At 49.8% G+C, this 20,189-nt stretch overlaps 1 protein-coding gene across 1 annotated transcript; it reads right to left on the bottom strand.

Annotated features, from left to right (window-relative positions):
• Positions 1 to 2,426: 2,426 nt before the first annotated feature.
• Positions 2,427 to 19,822, bottom strand: SEC61A1 (SEC61 translocon subunit alpha 1). The gene is made up of 12 exons (XM_044252882.1): positions 19,680 to 19,822; positions 19,343 to 19,410; positions 16,369 to 16,434; positions 16,186 to 16,264; positions 15,115 to 15,246; positions 13,117 to 13,226; positions 12,673 to 12,826; positions 8,651 to 8,811; positions 6,807 to 7,004; positions 6,339 to 6,530; positions 5,853 to 5,929; positions 2,427 to 4,429 (listed from the first exon to the last, which is right to left on the bottom strand). The coding sequence occupies exons 1-12, from the start codon at positions 19,684 to 19,686 to the stop codon at positions 4,243 to 4,245; spliced, it is 1,431 nt and encodes a 476-aa protein (XP_044108817.1). The 5' UTR covers positions 19,687 to 19,822; the 3' UTR covers positions 2,427 to 4,242.
• Positions 19,823 to 20,189: the final 367 nt, after the last annotated feature.

The raw sequence follows: 20,189 nt of genomic DNA, 5'->3' as shown, positions 1-20,189 counted from the left end.
ACCTGGAGATCAAGAGGTGTCTCTGAGCCAGCCAGGTGCCCCAAACATTCTCACAGAAGTCTTTGTATAAGCACAAATTTTTATTTCTCTTGGGTAAATACCCAGGAGTGGAAGAGCCAGGTGTAGGTAGGAAGAGCCAGGTGTAGGTACAGCTAGGTTGCTGTATGTATGCTACAGGGTGTATGTTCAGATTCCTGAGAAATTGCTAGACCTGTTCCCGATGCATGATCTACCCCTCTCCAACATCTTAAACACAGAGTGTGGCACACGCTCATCCTGCTTCTTGGCAGTTTTCTTCTCCCTCAATAGCACATCTTGGGGGCACCTGGGTGGCTCAGTGGGTTAAAGCCTCTGCCTTCGGCTCAGGTCATGATCCCAGGGTCCTGGGATTGAGCCCCGCATCAGGAATTTGCCAGGCCAACAAAGAGAGACTGGGGAGGGCCTGGAGGCCCAGTAGACGTTGCAGAATGCACATTGCTGGGGTGTGAGTTCTCCGAGGGTACAATAAAATCCTCACCTCTTTACCCCCAGGGGCTTAATGACGTGTGTTGAGTGGAAAGGAGTGGGTGATGTGGAGGTGGGCTGGCCAAAGGTTCTGGGGCAGGGTGATGGAAAGCCCCAGAATGTTTGGGGCAGGGGAGTGAGGAAGATATTGCCACCAAGGGGCACTCCTGGGACTCTCCAGAACCAGGCACTGGTGGGTGTTAAAGTTTGTACTAGAGCTTTTGCTAATCCTTAGACGGTGATCACATGCCCAGCCCTGGCCCTCAGCAAGCCACACTCTTCCCTAGAACATGGGCTACCTCTCTAGGCAGGGATCAGAGGCTTGTCTGTCTTCCACACTGCGCCTGAGTTCTTGACTTCTCAGCCTGGCTGGGACTTGGGCCCAGGACAGGCTTTCAGCGGGAGCAGGATGGGGTGGGGCGTGGGGCAGGGGTGTCAACAGGTAGAGGACTGGAGCAGGGTCACCAGCTGGGACTGAGGATGCCCCGGACAAGGGCGGGTTCCCTCTGGGTTCCCAGCTGAGGTCAGCATGGGGAAGCTCCCAGGAATGCGGCAGGTTTCCGAAGCCCCTCATTCCTGGTTCCAATGATACCACTCACAGAGGTACCCACAGGCAGACCCAGAGCCTCACAAGAATGTGGGGGCAGGAACAGTGTCTTTGGACTTTGTGTCCCAACGCTGCGACTAAAGTGGCTGTGTGACAGCTGGTCACACTGCATCTCCGTTTCTGCACCTAATGGGGAAGAGCTGCTTCCCCAAAGGCCTCTGGCGGTTTGAAGGCGGGAGGAGGCCACGTGGAGGGGTGGCTACACAAAGGTCCCACCTGGCAGCGTGGTGAGGAGAGGCAGAGCCTGGTACCCGGAGCCACATTCCTGGCAGTGAGGAAGGGGGCGGTGCCTCCCTGGGGGTCAGAGCTTTGAGTTTCAAGTTTCGGGAGGTCAGAGCCCAGCCCCGGCCTGCCTCAGCATTCCATAGTGGCTGCTTGTCCGGCTCCGGACTGGGGCCTCCGAGCTTGCTCCTGTGGCCAGGGGGCAGGAGGGAGCATGGGACAGAGAGCCACACACCCTGTCTGGGGGCAGCCTTGGCACAGCATCAACAGGCGGCTTCTGTAGGGCCAGGCTCCAACCCCTGTCCCTCTTGTGGTCTCATTGCCCTGGCCCAAGGCCATTTTGGAAATCTGAAGTTTTCTAAGACAAAGCCTAAGGCTGTCCTTGGGACACCCAGCTCACCTGTCACTTGGGAGTCACTGAGGAAGCACCAGCTAGTGGCAGTGGTAGAGGGTTTGGGGTGAGGCCTTGTCTGCGACAAGCATGTTGGCTTCCAAATCCAGGTCTGGGTGAGTGGGAAGTGTTTTCCTCACATCATCCTGGAAACATTGTCTGCTGTTCTCATTAGAATGGAAACCCTTGGGAAGACTCCTGCATGGCTGCTGTCTGCGACCACCATCCACGCGATGCTAGGATCCAGGGCAGGGTGGCAACCCTCCTGGCTTTGTGATGGGTCTGGCTGGCCAGGGACCGGATGTGCAGGCATGCCCACCATTGCAGCCGAGGGCCACTTACCTACCCCTTGGCCTGGGCTGCAAGGCTGGGGTGATGTGGGCCACAGGGACAGAGTGGTGGGCCGTAGTCACAAGTGAGACGCCAGTCCCCTCCCGTGTTCCCGGGAGGGCCTCGGGGCTGCGCACATGCCAGCCCCGCAGCAGCCAGTCACCTGCGTCTCACTTCACCAGAAGCCAGGGAATGCAGCAGATGCCACCAGAAGGCAGTTTCCCAGGCAAAATGCCTTTCTAAGGAGGCACTTCCATCCCAGGGAGACCTAGGGTGCCCTGTGCCAAAGCAGGACTTGACCATGCCTCACACACCCCAGCTCTGCACCCACTGACCTTCTTGGGAGCTGTAAACCAAGAGAACGTGACCAAGTGGCTTGTAAAAATTGGCTTTATTTGTCACTTATTCACCTTAACTCATTTATGCCATTTTGGCGTCCACAGTGACAGTCCCCTGGAAGCTGGGGTCAGCCCCCTACCCACTGTGATCACAGACCACAGAGCAAGAGCCACGCAGGGCCCCACCCATGAGGCTGGCGCCCACAGCGTAACCACGGGTGGGGCCGAGCAGATGGCGTGCCGCAGGGGGAGCATTGAGTCTCTGCTCAGGACTGGGTCTGACAAGGCCACGTGTGATATGGTGGGATGCCCTGGACTGAGGGGTCGACAGACCTGTCGGGCCCATCCTGCTTCTGCTGCTGACTTGCCAGGTGGATTCAGGCAAGTCGCTTCCTGTCCCTCGGTTGGTCTGTTCCTGGTTAGCGCTGTGAGTGAGGTGTCCTAGGAGCTCAGACTCGGCTCTACTGAGTCGTGACCATGGCTCTGCTTCGAAGGCCACTGTGTGCCGGCTGCTGGTGGGGCATCTCTCTCCGCAGGGCCCCGGGTGCTTCCTTAGAGCTGGGGCTTCCTCCAGGGAGAATTCTTCAGGCTTGTGGCACCCAACTCTGCTGTCCCTGCTGCCAAGTACCACCTGTCCCTAGAGGAGCCTCCCTGCCGGCCTCGGAAAAGGTTCCACTGCCTAAACCCTAGGTCCCCTGTTACCACAAACAGAACTCATTCTAGACATCACCATGAGTCTTTTCCAATCACAGGCTGGAGCAACTTACTAAAAAACACAAACAAAAACCAAAACCTAAGCTCTCTGACCCTGATTTTGCCACGGATGTGGGGCCCGCACCCTCCTCTCTGCGGGGTGGTGCTGACTGAAGCTAGAAGACAGGTGGCATCTGGGCATTTACTTAACATGTATTTGGTCCTAGGCACAGTGGCCTGTAAAAGTGAAGCCACTGTCTTTTCCTGTGTGAGGGCTGCTGTAGGCGAGCGGTAGGCCCATCCAGCGACAACCGGAAGGAGGGTACAGACATACATCACTTCAAGGGTCACGCAGCGTCCACCCGGCTGGGCCAGGCGCCAGCCTGCAGAATCCTGGCCTCACTCCTTCAGAGGACACAAACCGACGACAGCCAGCCAGACACAATGGAGCCAAGCTGACTCCGTGCTCTTCAGCCTCAAAGCCCAACCAGAACAGTCAACGAGAATAGCCAAGAGGCACATGCAGAAAAATTAACAGACGGCCCAAGAATGTCTTCTGGAAAACCCATCCCTTTCTTTCGAAGAGGTTTGTTCCTAAAAAACTACTTATAAAAGGGGGAAAACAATGGTGTCTTCCAGAGAAACAGTTTGAAGCCAGGTATTCTAACCCCTGATTGTGATAGGGACTCACCAGTGAGTCATGTCCACCAGAAAACATGATTTGCTCTCAGCCTCGTGCCCTATGGCAACGACGGAGACACAGCTATGAGGTTTGTGCTTCTAATCAAAAAGTTCCCGTGCTTGGGGAACAGCTCAGACCACTGCAGCTGCCTACGGCACTGAGCAGGTGCAAAGGTTAAAAAAAAAAAAGTTGTCTGGGGACAGTCCTTTGCCATCCCCACCTCTGGCAGTGAGCTCCATAAAACCTCCCTCCTACCGTTCTTTCTGCCAATGCCAGCATAAAAAGCAAAATTTCAAACTGGAAAAATTCTAGCACTTTACAAAGTGGAATGAAAGAGTATGAAATTCAAAAACATTATTAAACAAAAGTCCTGGTGCTGTAGCAGCACTCCTGCAATGAGCACCCCACGGGCCTCACTGTCCCCCTCCCTTGCAATTCCAGGCAGGGCCCCTCTCCTGGTCCAGGGAGACGTGGCTCAGAAGAGAAGGGCCCCCATGCTGCCGACCTCGCTCTGCTCCTTTACGAAGATTTCAAAGTATTGGTAGATGATCGTGACTGCGAGCAGAATCCCGGTTCCAGACCCGATGGCACCCAGGAAGTCGGCCAGGACGGAGAGGGCCCCGATGCACAGCCCACCAAAGGCCGCGGCAGTGGGAATGTACCTGAGGAACAGGGGACTGATGAGCCATGAGCCACCATGCAGACCCCCAGCCCCAGCCTGGCCTCGGGAAGGGACCGGAGCTTCGGACATGCCCACATCTGATTTAAGATCCTGACTCCGAGGTCACTCCACTACCTCCTTGAACCTTCACCACTCACACACCTTGATGGTCTGGACTAGGGCTGTGGTGTCCAGTAGGTGCCACATGAGCCACATAGCACTCATGAAATGGGACTAGTCCAAATCGAGATGCTGAAGACATCACATGAGGTTTTGAAAACAGGAATATAAAATAATTTACGATGCTTTTTCTTATGTTTATCTACAACTTGAAATTAAATTCTAGACATGGGAAGTTAAATAAAATATATCATTAAATTTACTCAGATTCGTTTTCATTTTAAGATATAGCCTACACACAAGGTTTTGTAAGTTTCACATATATTTTTACCTTTTTAATGTGGCTAGTAGAAAATTTAAAATTTCCTAAGTGGCATGCAATCTGTTAGGACTGAACGGTGGGTGTAAATGGAGAGGCCGCAGAGGAATTAAACGAACGAAACTGCAAACCACCCCTGCTAGAGATCTGAAAACAACCTGAAACTTGAAACACTGGCTTTTCCCGTGGTTGCTTCCTTCAGGTGAGGCAAGCAAGCTACAGGCAGCGGGACAAGCCTGGCTGGCCCCCTGACCTAGGGAACAGTTTCGTGGGAACACAGCCCCTTCATCCATGTAGGTACTGTCAGCGGCCGCTTCCCAGTGGCGGTGGAGGAAACGAGTAGTAGCGACAGGCTTGAAAAGCCTGAGATACTTAACATCACCACCCCTGCTGCCTGAGGCAGCTCCATGGTAAGTGGAGAGGAGGTGCAGATGGCCAAGTCCCCCATGAGCACCCCAAGGGCCAGCCTACAGCTCTCTTCTGCCCTTCACCCAACACCCAGCTGGTCACCAAGTGCTACGGCCGCCCTCTCCTCTGTGTTCCCAGGTTCCTGCAGCACTTGGAGCCCTCCTGCCCCTGGCCCACATTCCCACAGCGGCCTCTCAGCAGTCAGCTGGCCCTCCCTCTGGTGGCTCTGCCTCTAGCACTGGGTCTCCTAAAGGGACCCTGGACACTGCCCCTTCCCCCAGCAGCCAGCTGGCTGCCCATACCCTTACTACACCCTCTTGTACCCGCAAAGCCACATGCCTCTGTCTTACTCCCTGGCGGCTCTCTCTTTGAGGAGAGGGCAGCATGCTTTTATTACCCTCTCCCCAGTCTCCAGCATTAAGCAAGAGTGTAGAGGAATTACAGACACAGGGGCCTTTTCTATCTCGTTACCCAAGGGTAGGAGTTAACGGACTGGAAACCCCTAAGCCAGATCAGGATACCTGGTATGGAAGGAAACCACAAATTCAGAGTCTGAGGGCCAGGGGTCAGCACTCACCGATTGAGCTCATGGACCATGGAAGTCTCTCGATGGCCCCGCATCACCATCTGCTGCTCCTTTAGCTGCTTTGCAACCTGCATGACACCCACCAAGGAGACACCGTTAAATTGGAGACCTGAACTTGAAGGAAGGTGGATGCCTCCTGGTGGGGCTCAACACTCGCAGCTTTTCCTCTTCTGCGCCCTAAGCCCTCACACAGGTAACTCTGACTTCACCGCAGAGAAGTCATGGGGCGAAATGTGACAGCACACTGTGGCTCTAGCTTCCCCAACACAGCACTGGCTTCCTGCTGGCATTCATCTTTGGCCACTGAGGGTTCACAACTGCCCCGCCATGAGCATGAAGCATCTGTGGGTGTCCACAGACCACTTTCTTAGCAAGAGGAGACAGGCAGAGACCCCTCAGACCCCAAATGGGTGAGGACTACTGTTTCCTGGATTAACCTCCTCTCAAGAAATTTGCTGTTAACTCCTATATACTCACATCTTTGGCAGAGGAGCCCGAGACCTCAATCCAGGTTTTGGAGAAGAACGCACACGAGCCAAGCATGAACACTATGTACACCACGGCATGGACGGGATCTTCTAACACGGAGCCAAAGGATTCTGGCGGGGACAGGTAGTAGCACAGGCCGCCAACAGGATACGCACGTGCCGGGCCCCCGGAGGAAGTATCCTGGAAAGGTTACGCACAAAGCCTGTGAAGGCCGCTTCGTCGTACCTCCGCATCAGGACAGAAATGGTTTTGAGCAGATGACACAGATGACGATTTTGCTCAAGGGCCCATAGTACAGTTCCCTCAACAAAAAGGGAACTGAACATGCTGAATGTGTAAAAGGCATGATCAGCAAATACCTATGGGTGAAATACGTGCTCATAGTGAGATGCACCGGTGCACAGCCTGCAACCTGCGCTAAAACTGATGGTTTTAGCCCCGAGCAGCTGTACTTACAGACCAGGTGCCCAGCAGGCTGACCAGCAGGTTGCCACTGAAGCGGGCAGACAGCATCTGGGAGATGACATACAGGTTGGACACCAGGGCGGACTGCAGGATGATGGGGATGTTGGAGGTGTAGAAGAGCTTGATCGGGTAGGTGTTGTACTGGCCTCGGTAACGGGCTGACTTGATGGGTAGGTCCACGCGGAAGCCCTGAGACGCCAAACAGAGTGGAATGCCCTTCACTGCCTCATCCGGCCTGCTGCCCAGAAACCCAGCCCAGCCGGGGACAGCTGCCAGGGAGCCAGCTGCAAGCATAGCTTCCAGGACTGTGGTTCCCCTGCCTTACCCACCTCTGCACCTGGGGGAACCAGAACAGAAGGTTCCCAGAAGGGGTGCCTGGATGGCTCAGTCGGTTAAGTGTCTGCCTTCAGCTCAGGTCATGATCCCAGGGTTCTGGGATCAAGCCCCATGGTGGGCTCCTTGTTCAGCAGAGAGCCTGCTTCTCCTTCTGCTCCTCCCCACTACTTGTGGGCTCTCACACTCTCTCTCTTGTTCTTTCCTCTCAAATAAATAAAAATCTTAAAAAAAAAAAAAGGTCTCCCAGAAATACTGGCTCAAAACTGCACCAAAGCCTGGCAGAGATAATCCTATAATCCTACTTGTCAGAAACCAAAATCCAGCACATTATATCCAGCTCTATGTAGAATATACTAGAAAAGCCTGAAGAACACATGCTCAAGTTCTAGCAGTGCTTCTCTTGCCTGTACTTTCAGTGGCCCCAAGACCCATGCCACCACAGCATCTGCCTCGCACCCCAGAACAGCTGTTTAAGAGGTTTCTGATAATACGCAGAAAAGCCAAGCTTTTCTTTTTCTTTTCTAAGATCTTATTTATTGGATAGACAGAGAGTGAGCACAAGCAGGGGGAGTGGCAGGCAGAAAGAGAGGGAGAAGCAGGCTCCTCGAAGAGCGAGGAGTCTGCTGTGAGACTTGAAGCTGAGCTAAAGGCAGACGCTTAACCGACTGAGCCACCTAGGTGCCCCAAAGCCAAGATTTTCTATGAATATGACCTCTCCCTCGGAAAGCCTTGGAGGAAGGGTTTCTTTTATATCATTTTCACAAACTCTCAATGCCTAGGACTCAGAATATGTAAGATTTAAAATAAAATCTTCATGCTCCAAACACATACTTGCCAAGCCCCTAAAGAGTCCACTTATTGGTAATGAGGCATCTGAGTCTCAGCCAAAGGAATAGTCATTTGCTCCTCAGAAAAAGCACTTGCCTGGTTTAAATACCTTTCCAACAAGCATTCAATTACTCTCTCAACTGCTGTCTCTTCTTGTCAATAAATATTAGAATACAAAGTGGCTGATCAAAAAATACAAAGATTAGCCCGACTAGAGAAAAGTGACCAGCAGTGCCACTCTCCTGTTCAGAAGCAAGTGACACAGACGAATCAGCTGAAAGATAAGAGGAAAGCCTTTTCTAAGATGAAGCTCCTGCCTGCAATTATGGTACAAACTGGTTAAGACAGAGAGAAGATGTTAGTTTGCTTGCTTTTCATTTCTCTTAAACTAAGAACTTAATATCTTCTCTATCTGCCGACAGCCCCAACCCAAAGTAACATGATTCCAGAAATACTAGCTCTGCCTCACGTGTGTTCAGCAAGTCCCCTGACTCAGTAGGAGGCACCTACCCTGCTCGCCTTGGGCTTTGCGTCCTTTAAATGCCATCTCATTTCAATACAATGGGATGGGACAGGCCCCGCCAGGGTGTGGGTGAGGGATGCCTAAGCCAACACATGCTGACACACAAAGGCAGACCATTAAAACTTGGTGCACTGGGATCTGGACACACCTGGAAATAGATCACCACTGCGAAGACAAAGATGGTGGCAATCAGATTCATGAGGTTGGGAAGATTCTGGCGGTAGAAGGCCTCTCGAAGGGCTCGGACCTTGTCAGTGCGTGTGGCCAGTAGATGGAACAGTGCGATGATGGCGCCTTCAAATTCCATTCCTGTTGGTGAAGGAGATGATGTGCGTGGTAAACAAACAAACCATCAACTAAATTTGGCTCTACTGATTTTCTCAGTGGCTAAAAAGACGAAGTCCCACCCTTCACAGTGCTCACTCCCAAAACCCCAGGGAGAGAGTTCTCTCATCTACTGCTTCTGTAGATAATGCAAACCTGCAGAAAGGGCTAGTCTACCTTTTTTTTTTTTTTTAAAGATTTTATTTGTTTATTTGACAGACAGAGATCACCAGTAGACAGAGAGGCAGGCAGAGAGAGAGAGAGAGAGAGGGAAGCAGGCTCCCTGCTGAGCAGAGAGCCCGATGCGGGACTCGATCCCAGGACGCTGAGATCACGACCTGAGCCGAAGGCAGCGGCTTAACCCACTGAGCCACCCAGGCGCCCTATTCTACCTTTTGATTTAACTCATCTCAGTTCTTCAGCATGAGTCATCAGCGGCTACTGGACATGTGGCATGACGATCAGTTACAAAACCATAAAGGCAGGGTCTGCTGAACTCTGGCTGAAGGGGCCCTACACTGAAGGAGGGCCTCCAAGCTGCCAGATTCTCTTCCCAGAAATGCCCGGGCAGTCCAAGCATCTGCGGCTCTGAGGGGCAGGTGGGGGCTCTGCTCCTGACACTGATGGTCAAGTGGAAAGGACCACATGTGTGCCCCCCGCATGGCTGATCCAAATCTGAGTTGATACCCTACCCCGAGAGGATGTGGAAGGAGGTAGCCGGTATGAGCTGGGAAGTCACAGCCATGACGCAGACTGAGCTTCCCAAAGAATGGAGGGAAAGAACGAGACTGGGTACTTAACCTGAGGAGCAGGCAGCAGAGGGACAAGTTAGAGGAACTTGGGGCACACAGGGCATTAGTAAGGCCTAGAGGTGTCTTAATTTTCAGGAAGTTTATAGAGTTAAACAAACCAAAGCTAAAGCAGGTAACAAGAGCGCTGCGTTGCTGTGTAATCTCTGCTAACCCACGACAGTCTACGCCATAAAATACTCAGGCAGCGCGCATGCCTGAGCTAGTGTCTAGAGCCATGGTCTCTGAGGGTGGCTGGAGGTACCGGTACCAGTGGCATGAGGTGTGCCTTGGCACACCTGCTACAGCATGTGCTCAAGTTTTGAACACATGGTGGCTGGCACCACCTGCTCTGTTCCCAAACCATTTTAAGAGGATGCTTCAGGCCAACCTTCCAATGGGGATCACCACTGACCTCTTCTGGAATGCGGCTTCTGTGAAAGAAACACTATTCTAATGGTCTGTAATTCCTCACCTCACCCTGTGATGCTGTGCTCAGTCCTCACGCACCCCCACTCCCAGGCTTGTGACAATGCTGCCTTCCCAGGGCACAGGGTTCAGGGATCTCAGAGCAGGGGCCAAGACAGGCCTTCAGAGTCCACCGCCCCAGCTGCCGGGGAGGAAGAACTTATTCCCTTCTGCCCTCCGTCCACACTGCCCCCAACTCCCGTACCTCTGGCCACAGCTCTGACTCCTCTACACCTTGTTCATTCTGCACCAGCTACACATGCTGACCCTGATCACTACACTCCCACCTCAGGGCCTTTGCAGCTGCTTGTTCCCTCTAAATGGGACATTCCTCCCCCACAGAGCTGCAAGACTCCCTACCTTCTGCAGAACTTTGTTCCAAGGTAGGGGGATGCTGGGAGGGGGGTCTTCCTGATCACCCAGACTAACCCTGTGACAACCCTCCCAGCATCTCCATCTTCTTTCTCTGTCTCGTTGTTTCCTAGGTACCTGTTCCAACACCTGCCATGTGGAACACTCAGCTTACTCCGTATTCCTAGTGTCTGACCCTTCACAGATATCAGGTAAAGTATTTGTTGAGTGAAGGGCAATGCCAAGAGTAAGCTCTAGTTCTCCTACTTTTTAACATAATTTCTTAAAATTCGCCACCTGCTCCATCTCTGGGAACAAGAGAGAACTTCCAAGTGCGAAGAGTTACTTCAGGCGCAGAGGTAGCTTTGTACCTGCACGGTCCCACTAATTCCATTTAAGCTGTTCCCACTTGCCCTTCACAGGTCTGTGACATCTGTGACCTGTGCCTTCCTCCAGGGTCCAGTCCTCGGGACCCCACTCTTCCCTCTCCCCCGAACCCACAGCTCTCATGGCAACACTCACTGCCCACTTGAGCGGCTTGGAGTGACCCCTCCCAGCTGCGCTTCTCTCTGGCTCAGTCTTAAACACAACCAGCTGAAAGCCCAACACTTTTAAAGCCAGAAACAAACCCAACTCTGCTCTGCAATTTTCCGTCACCCTTGAAAGAACCTCCTCTGTCCCGTCTATTACGCTCTTAGCACCTTGTGCCTTGGTCTGTGCTTTCCACGACGGGCTGGCTGGTCAAAGCTGGACAACGGAACAGCCGCCGGGCTGTGTTCTCCACCTGTCTTCCCCTCCAGTCCAGGCTGAATCACCCCTCCCCTGCTCCAACCCCCACTGCCTCACTGGCCTGCTCCTCAGTGGAAGGTGGCTCCTCTGCTGGGGCTTCTGAACCTTTACTGACTCCTCCCCTCCCGGCCCCAACTCTGGTGCCGCATCTTCAGACTTCAGGATGCCCCCAGGCCAGTTACAGTGACAGTCTTCATACCCCTGAACCCCTAAGATCCTTTCTCCCGCCTGCCTTTTCACACCCATCCCTGAAAAACATTACCCTCCACCCTCTCCTTTCTCCCAATTTGTCCTGAATTTCCTACAATTCCGGAAGTGCCCAGGGAGGAACCAAGTCCCTCTTCTCTGAGGCTCTTCTGACAGTTCCTACGTCAAGCTACGCTCTTTCCCTTGTAATCTACTGGGTGCATGTGGCCTTCATTTGTCCAGGGACCTACTTTGAGTATCACTAATGAGATCATGTGGTCTCTGGACGCCAGGGACTGTTTCCAGCATTCATCTCAAAGAAAAATACTCAAAACAAAAACAAAAACAAAAAAACAAACAAAAAAACCCCACAAAAAACCCCAAAAATAAAATAAAAAACAATACCCAAACATGCATGAGTATTTATTTCTCGCAAGTCTCCTCAGAGTGTGTAACATATTTAGTGATGAAAAAACCTGATTTTCCTTTCCTAGTAAGTCACATTTCCCTAAATATTTAGGAAGTTTTATTAAAGACACTGCCTGTAACAAGAGTCTCTTCTTTGTAGGCATAACATGCAACACTTACATGTAACATGCATCTACTCTGAGCCAGGACTCACAGAATTTCATATTATTTCTCATTAATCCTGGTACCTACAGCTGATATGCAGAGGAATGTGCCCAAGGCCATTTAACCACTACCAGCAACAGCCAGGACTTAAACCTAGTGAGCTCCAAGTTCAGGCCTCTCTCCCAAAACTGCTCCAGATCCGAGCAAGTGTGTTGGTTCCATAATCTCTGCTTAATCACTGTGAGCGACTGCCAAGATATGTAAAGATGAACCTCTGAGGATGTGCACTATCTCACTGTTGCAACAACAGTGACACTGGAAACGACGTCAATGTCCGTCACAAGACTATAATAAATGCTGCCTCATCCTTGCAATGGAAGTCCACACTGCACTAAGGAAAACGAGGCAAAATTATGTATTCCGACATGGCAAATGTCCATGAAATACACAAAAAAATGCAAGCTGGACATCTTTATGAGCACAGACCTATCTGTGTTTTAAAAATTCTATAGATAGTGATCACTTTAAAAAACAAAAACAGAAACTCTGCAGATACACACAGGAAAATCAGAAGAGATGTACCTAAAACTAACCTGATTCTTCCTGGGAATGGGGGAACTTCTGTTTCTTGTCTTGCACACGCTGATACTTTCTACTAAACCCTGTCCCCAGGAAAGACCAGGGCCCTTACCTCGGCCAGTGTTGACAGTGGTGGGGCTGAACGCCTTCCACACGATGGTCTCGCAGATGTTAGTGGCAATGAAGAGGGAGATCCCAGAGCCCAGGCCGTATCCTTTTTGCAGAAGTTCATCCAAAAGTAAGACAATTAAGCCAGCAACAAAGAGCTGTGAAAATTTAAAAAGAAAAGAAAAAAATAAAATAAAGCAACCCACACAGACTGCTGTTCATAGGCCTGTTCCTTTCCTTCTGCAGTACCAAGCTTTTCTGCTTCTCAACACTAAAGGCAGGGTAGACCTTGGACAGTAGAGCCTTTCTCTGGTGAACTTGGAAAGGCCACCACATGGGCCCTGGCTTCTTCTCATGCTTCTGTTATGCCCACCTCAGATCTGTCATTCAGGAAGTCTTAAGTATGAGGAGCTACACAGAAGGGGGGACACATGAGAGCCGCACTGACCTGTATGGTGATTAACAGGCAGATTCCAGCGCCCATTTCAGAAGGATCTCCGTACATTCCTGTCATCACGTACACGATGGACTGGCCGATGGTAATGATCATGCCAAATACTGGAATCACAAGAAACGGTCTTCTCAAAGTGGGACACTACACAGTCTGGAGAAAACAGTTCTGGAACACCTACTGTGTGCCAGGCACTGGGGAGGACGATGATGGGAGATGTAGAATGCAGGCATGGCCTGTGAGGAGCTCAATCCAGGAAGGCTCAGCAGCTCCATGGCCAAACTACAAGAGTACTGAGTATAAGTACTCAAATGCCTTCTAACAAAAGCCTGCAACCTCTTCAATTCCAGCTTCTCCAAAATCACTTTCCTTTCAGTGATGGCAGAGTTGAAATGTACTAATACAGTTCATTCCTTTTTTGTCCTTAAGATTTCATTTATTTGTCTGACAGAGAGAAAGCAAGAGAGCACAAGCAGGGGAGAGAGAGAAACAGAGTCCCCACTGAGCAGAGGGCCCAATGCGGGGCTGAATTCCAGGACCCTGGGATTATGACCTGAGCACAAAGCAGACGCTTCACCAACTGAGCCACCCAGGCGTCCCACTAATCTAGTTCTTATGAAAGGAGAGTCAGGGAGCAAGGGAAGATGACATCCAGAGGCATGTGATCTGGTGATGGTGTCAACCTGCAGCACCCAAACTCAAGTCAGGTCGCTTAGGTTTTGGAGAGCTCCCTAACTTGAATACATGCCCGGGCCCTCTACTGGCCTATCATTTGGGTCTGAGTCCAGCACACTGAATATTATCTCTGGGATAAAATGATCCATCCCTTCTCAGCTTGTAGTTAATATAGTTTTAAAGGAAAAACTCACAAAGCAGTCAATTTAGTTACTAGTTCCATTTCCTCAGCCACAAAGCTCTTCTGGCCAACGAGGTAAATTCCTTTTTGTATGCACACATCTTTGTTTCTTGTAGCTCATTAATCTCTGTTGTTAGGCACAGTGGAATCCACATGTTTTTATTGATTTCACAATACTAGATGGGTTTGGGATTCAATTTTAGCTTTTCTGCTTAGTTTGTGCATGAAATACAATTTTATTCTAAAATGCCCATCAAATAATTTCTATTTAACTTTTTAAAAAAGCACCTAATAAAACAGATATCTTGAGACAGAAAAATTACAAAAAACTGTTCAAGAATAAAGAGAAAAGAGCTAATTTGTGCTTTTGAAAAATAATACATCCTGATTTGTACCTGAAACTGGTAAGTCTGAACTGGATTAGTCTTTCTTGCTCAGTCATTTCACCTACTAACTCCAGAAGATCTCTAGAACATGCTGGTGTGGAATAAAACAAGGCTGTGCAGGCAACTCTAAATGTGATTTCCTAATTAATGCATTTCGCTTCACAACCAGAGGCTGTATGTGGTTCATTCTGAGAACTGGTTACTATTACTAATGACACATTACTTGCTATAAAGCAATACACTATCCTCACTGTTACAGATGAAAAGACTGAAACTTCAGAGACGTCATCTAACTTCATCCCAGGTCACAGAGCTAGGAAACCGCAGAGCTGGACAGAAAGGATCCCTATCCCCTAAGTGGAATCCTTTCAAACTCTGAGCAGAGAGAAAATACCACGTGTTGGGTAGCTACGGCGCACCAGGCGCTGAAAGAGGTTTTATACACGCTATTCAAATGAAGTCTTAAAATAGCTCTGAAGTTTTCCTTCTAAGTGGTAAGAAACTTGTGGCTGGTGGAGGGCGAGACCTCCAAGCCCTGCTCCTTCCCCTTGATGACACCCGGTGACACCCACCCCCCGCCTCATCGACTCTATCCAAGTGCTCTCTCGTTAACATAGCCCACAGTACACCTACAGGGTTGGTGGGCCAAGGAGGTTACATCGTACAAAAAAACCTATTTTGATGCCCTAAACTTCAGAGCAAATTTGAATTCTCACCTGCAGACATCTGAACATTATTCAAAATCTCACTTACACTTTTGGGCTCCATTGAAGAGGGCTCGGTCTTTTGGGGTGTCACCAACTTCAATTATTTTGGCACCAGCCAAGAGCTGCATGATGAGGCCGGAGGTGACAATGGGAGAGATACCCAGCTCCATCAATGTGCCTTGAAGAAAGAGCAAGGCAAAACACAGCCAATATGAGCTTGGAAAAGCAACACATAATATTAAGAAAATGAATGAGCAAAATTCAACGGTGTGCCCTGTATACAAATCTGATGTATTTCAGTTTGCTAGCAGCATTTAATTTCAAAATTAATCCCCAAATATCAACGATTAGCGTATAATTCAATTCATTCTATTCAGTCTGCCAGGCAACATCTTATTCTATTTAGGAAGTCACGTGGCATTTAAATAGACGACAGCCTTTAAATTCACCCCAAACAGATTCATTCTGGTTTTACAGAGATAAGGTTCGTCTCTTCATCAGTTAATAAAAAAAAGGATAACATTCAAATAAATTCCGGAGTTTGGAAAGAAGGTCTGCACCGTTGTATCTAGTTGTGAATAAACTTCTATTTCCATTATGCTAAAATGAGCTATACTTCCAACTGATTTAGAACTTAATTTGAAATGTTCAGAAAGTAAGTTAATCAAAAGCAATATCAACATAAATGTTCAAATTCTCCCCACCCATAGGTAAATGGGTTAGAGTATACAAAACGCTGTTACATATTTTTTTGGACACGTATATACAACCCATAGATATGAAGATGTAGCTCAGAAATAAGTTACATATTCTAAAGAATGTTATCAAAACAGAAGAAAGACCGGTACAAATGTCATCATTTCAGCTGTTTAAAAGCATTCTAGTTTTTCCACGTTTTTTTATCCTCCATGACCTAGACTTATCTTGTTATTACAGGTTTTGTGTTGCATTCAAATGCCACAGCGCTGAATTGGCCATCTGCTCAGGCTATTCAGCACAGCGCACCAACATTCCTCCCTAACACTCTGAATTCCACATAAAGCCGAAGCCTGTGATTTAACCGAAGGAGGCCAGTCAAATCCACACCGGAGAGAGGTACAGAAGGCCAGAGTCCTACCTCTGTTTGAGGCAAGAATCACTCTCATCCAATAGAAAGGGTCAGCTGAATCTGAAGACATGATACCAAACAGCGGGATCTGGAAACAAGCAGAGAAAAGGAGTCAGCACGCTGACAGTCAGCACGCTGACCCCCAGCCTGCTCTTCACCCTACCCCAATTCTGGAACAGGAACTGCGCTTACCTGGCAGCATACTAAGAAGATAAAGAGGGTGATTGCAGTCCACAGCACTTTCTCCTTAAACTGAATCTATAGTGGAAGAGAATGCATTAAGGCAGTATTTACAAAGACAAGTGCATAGACATGAACTCGAATTGGACCCCTTTCTCTGGCTCACCAGAGAAGTGAGCCTTGAACACTCCAAGCCGAGTGCCAAACATAAGCACTGAAACGTAAGGATGTGTGTTGCAGGCTTTCTATGTACAAGACAGGCATACAGAGACCTTTCACATACGATTTCACTGGAGCCTCATGTCACTTAATGTTATCTTTACAATGAGAGAATGGTCTTAGGAAAGCTAACTTGTCCCAAATCTCACAGCTGAAGTGAGTTTTGAGTGCAAAACCTGTGCTCTTAGTCACCAGAATTAACAGTTTAGGATCAGACCCCAGATGGAACAATGTTGCAACAGCAAGGGATTCCTAAAACAGACCAGACCTTACAAGGAGCCAAAGATAGTGATCATTCAAAAAGGTTCTGTAGCTGATAAAATCTTGCAATTCTGTAGCTAACTAATTTGCAATGTGTGACAGTTTGATAGTGTATTTGCTATGAATTAAGGGTAAAACAATGTAATAAAAAATACTGGGGGGGGGAGGCAGGGAGAGTTACACCTTTAACCTACTCAGTGCCTACCAACAGCACCTACTTAAGACTTTTCACATCTCCATGGGTACACATGTAGGCCAAGTGACTACTGGGAATTATTTTATAGATGATGAGTGAGTACCATCAGGAAAATTTAGAATCCCTGCCCAAGGTCCCCCTGGTACCAAGTAGAACTGGCAGCTTTTCCAGGTGTTCTGCCTCAACTGACTGCCTTCCCTAGTACTTGCTGCCTATCCTGCAAGAAGGGGTTTAAAGGGCTTAAAAAAACACTAACTATTGTGTGGACTGAGGATTTTGATATGGAAAAATATCTTCTGAGCGACAGCATGAAGTGAATAGAACTGTGCTCTGAAAAAGTACTTTTTAACTGGACGGGAGGAGGAGTCCCAAGTCTACATGAGCTCCAAGACAGAGTCTGGCTCTCTGGTCAGAACAGAAGTTGAGGTCTTCCATGACTGCCACTTTAGGCAGGCCCCAAGGAGACCAGCACACAAAGGCGGCGGGCACTTAGGGTCTGACACCCCACATGACGCTGGGGTGAAGTCACAAAACCCTCCTTCCTCTTGAGAATGCTCCCCTTCCCATCTGTCACCTCACCAAACCAAGAAATTAGGAGGCCAAGGGAAGGCAACACCACTTCCAGCTAACCAGGAACACAACAGGCCTGTGTTGAAAGGATTCTTCATGGGAAAAAAAGAGTAGATGATTTTTATAAGACTCCTCATTTCTTAATAACCAAGTCTCCTTTCCTGGATGCAGCCAAATTCAACAGCAAAAGTTCAAAAGCTCTTTATCCCAGTCCTGTCTACTTTACCTTTGAAATAGCTGCTGAATCAGCCAACAATCACTTCTCATCAAAAAGCTTTTGATATTGATAAAATCTTGCAATGCTGTAGGTTAACTAATTTGCAATAGGTGACAGTTCAACAGTGTATTTCCTATGAATTAAGGGTAAAACAATGTAATAAAAAGTACTGGGAGCGGGGAGACAGGGAGCCTACCCCATATACCCTGTGTTACAAAAGCTTTGAAACCACTCTCATCTTCCACTGACTTCTAGAACATTTTCTCATCACCTGGCCCTTCCATTGCTCCCCATCACCCTTTATGTTCTAGAAATATGGAACTACAGCTAACACCCTCCCACCTGCTCGTCTGCTTTGCACACATATATTCTTTATACCTGGAATTCCTTTCCCTCCCCTCAAAACAAAAAACAAAACAGAACAAAAACCCTTCTATTCTTCCATTAAAACCACCAGAAACCACATCTTCCAGAATTAATCCCTTTCTGAGCCACTGCTACAACCTGCACTTATTTTCACTGCTCCATCTACCACACTTAGTTACAAAGCCAAGGTCAGACACCTATTAAAAGGTTTGTGAAGGGTGGGTCCCAGGCTTGTCTACCTCCAGAGCCATACCCTTTCTACTATGCTAGGGAGTTGGGGTAGAAGGGACAACTTTGTATTCTGCCCATTGAAAAGGGCACGTATGTGGAACACTTACACAAAATGATTTCAAGTTAAAAAAAAAGGGGGGAGACTTCAAGACGTAAGTGTCCATATTGACGTTAAGTACACAGATGTGTATGTGAATGCATGAACAACAGTCTTAAAAGAATCTAAAGGCAAAAATCTTTCACTATTCATTCTCTTGAATGTAAGAATCTAAATAAAACTTCCCCACTGTTTAACCGCTACACCAGCATTGGCAAAACTTGCTATCCTGGGCTGTAGCTGTGTAGGAGCGGGAATTCTGATAAAGGTTCTACATTTTTATCTTCTCATGTTTTAATGTGTCTGCTGTAAAAAGCAGGGTTCACAAAAACGCCCTTTTTCTCTGTACCTTTTATGGAGACTGTCAGAGTCCTAACTCATTTATTTGCACAGGATAAAAGGACTGCTCTTACCCCCTTTTAACACATGCATACCAAAACCTCCTGGGGGGGGGGGACCCAGCCACGGAGCGCTCGTGCTGGAGGTGAAGAAGGAAAGGAAACTCAATCCGAGTATCCTGAGGCTTCTGGGGCCTTACTCATTCATCTCCGAGTTCCACTTTTGGGACCGAGCAAACCGGAGGCTTTGTTTGCTGGAGTAATATCCTCAAAAGATGCTCCAAATATAGCACCATGATTTCGGTGGAAATTCCCACACAACCAGGTCACCTTCCGACAAGACTCAGGAGTACACACCGCTACACGCCAGGAGGAAGGGGTGCGAAACCGAGTTCCCATCTGGTGTGCTGAAGCCATTTTAATTGTACTGTAAACTTCGGGCGCCCAGACAGTTCATGAAACCTCGGTGGACGGCGATTTCGGGAACTTACCTTCCTCTCCGGTTTTTGAATTTCCGGCAGGATGACACAGAAGGGCTTGATGACTTCCAGAAATTTGACTTTGATGGGAGAGACAAAAGCAGAGTTAGGGCACGTAAAAACCTTCCCCGCTCCCTTGGGGAAGCCCTTCGCCCAGCGTGAGCAGGAGCAGGGACTAGAGGAGCAGACCGCGCACGGAGGCTCGCGGGCACCCCAGGAAGGGCCGGGGCGCGGGCCACGGTCTAGGGGAGCCGGGCGGGCCTGGGGGGTGGCCGCTCGTCTGGACCGGTGAGGGGAAGGGGCATTTTGATCCTTCCCGGCCTTGCCGGGGCTGCCCTGAGGGACTCACTCGCCATGGCGGTGGCTGCTCGGGCTCCGGGTTCCCCTTCGGCTCCGCTCCACTCCGAGTGAAGTGAGGCTGTCCGCGGCCCAGCCCGCTCCCGAGCGCTGCACCTCCGCCGAGAGACACGTCAGTGCTAGCACCGCGGCAGCGGCGCGGCGCGGCGCGGGGCGGAGCTGGGGGCGGGCCGCAGGCTGCTTCCGCTTCCTGCCACGCGCTGTGGGCCAGCCGCGGACCCTCACCGTCGCCGCCGAGACCACAACTCCCGGCATGCAGCGGGGCTCCTGGGCCTCCCGGGAAGAGGGTGCGAGACTCCGGGGCGGGGCGGGGCGCGGGGCACGCCGGGATTGGGAGTGTGCGGCTGCACTGTCCTGGCCAAGCGGGAACGCGCGGGTGGAGGGTGTGTCGTGGCTCCAGAGGGCGGACGTTGTGGTCTGGTGGAGAAACTGAGGCCGCTGTTTCGGGCCGCTGCGCCCAAAGCTCTGAAAGTAAGGCGGTGTCTCAGGTCACCTTTATGCC

This window comes from Neovison vison, chromosome 6, assembly GCF_020171115.1.
Source record: "Neovison vison isolate M4711 chromosome 6, ASM_NN_V1, whole genome shotgun sequence".
NCBI lineage: Eukaryota > Metazoa > Chordata > Mammalia > Carnivora > Mustelidae > Neogale > Neogale vison.
This window is presented reverse-complemented; position numbering and strand designations above follow the sequence as displayed.

What these genes read in the sequence shown, in the direction of transcription:
- SEC61A1 (XM_044252882.1), bottom strand. An exon ending in CACTGTCAACACTGGCCGAG is followed by an intron (nt 8,812 to 12,672) that starts GTAAGGGCCCTG and finishes CTTCACCAACAG; the next exon opens with GAATGGAATTTGAAGGCGCC. An exon ending in ATGGTCCATGAGCTCAATCG is followed by an intron (nt 4,430 to 5,852) that starts GTGAGTGCTGAC and finishes CCTGTTCCTCAG; the next exon opens with GTACATTCCCACTGCCGCGG.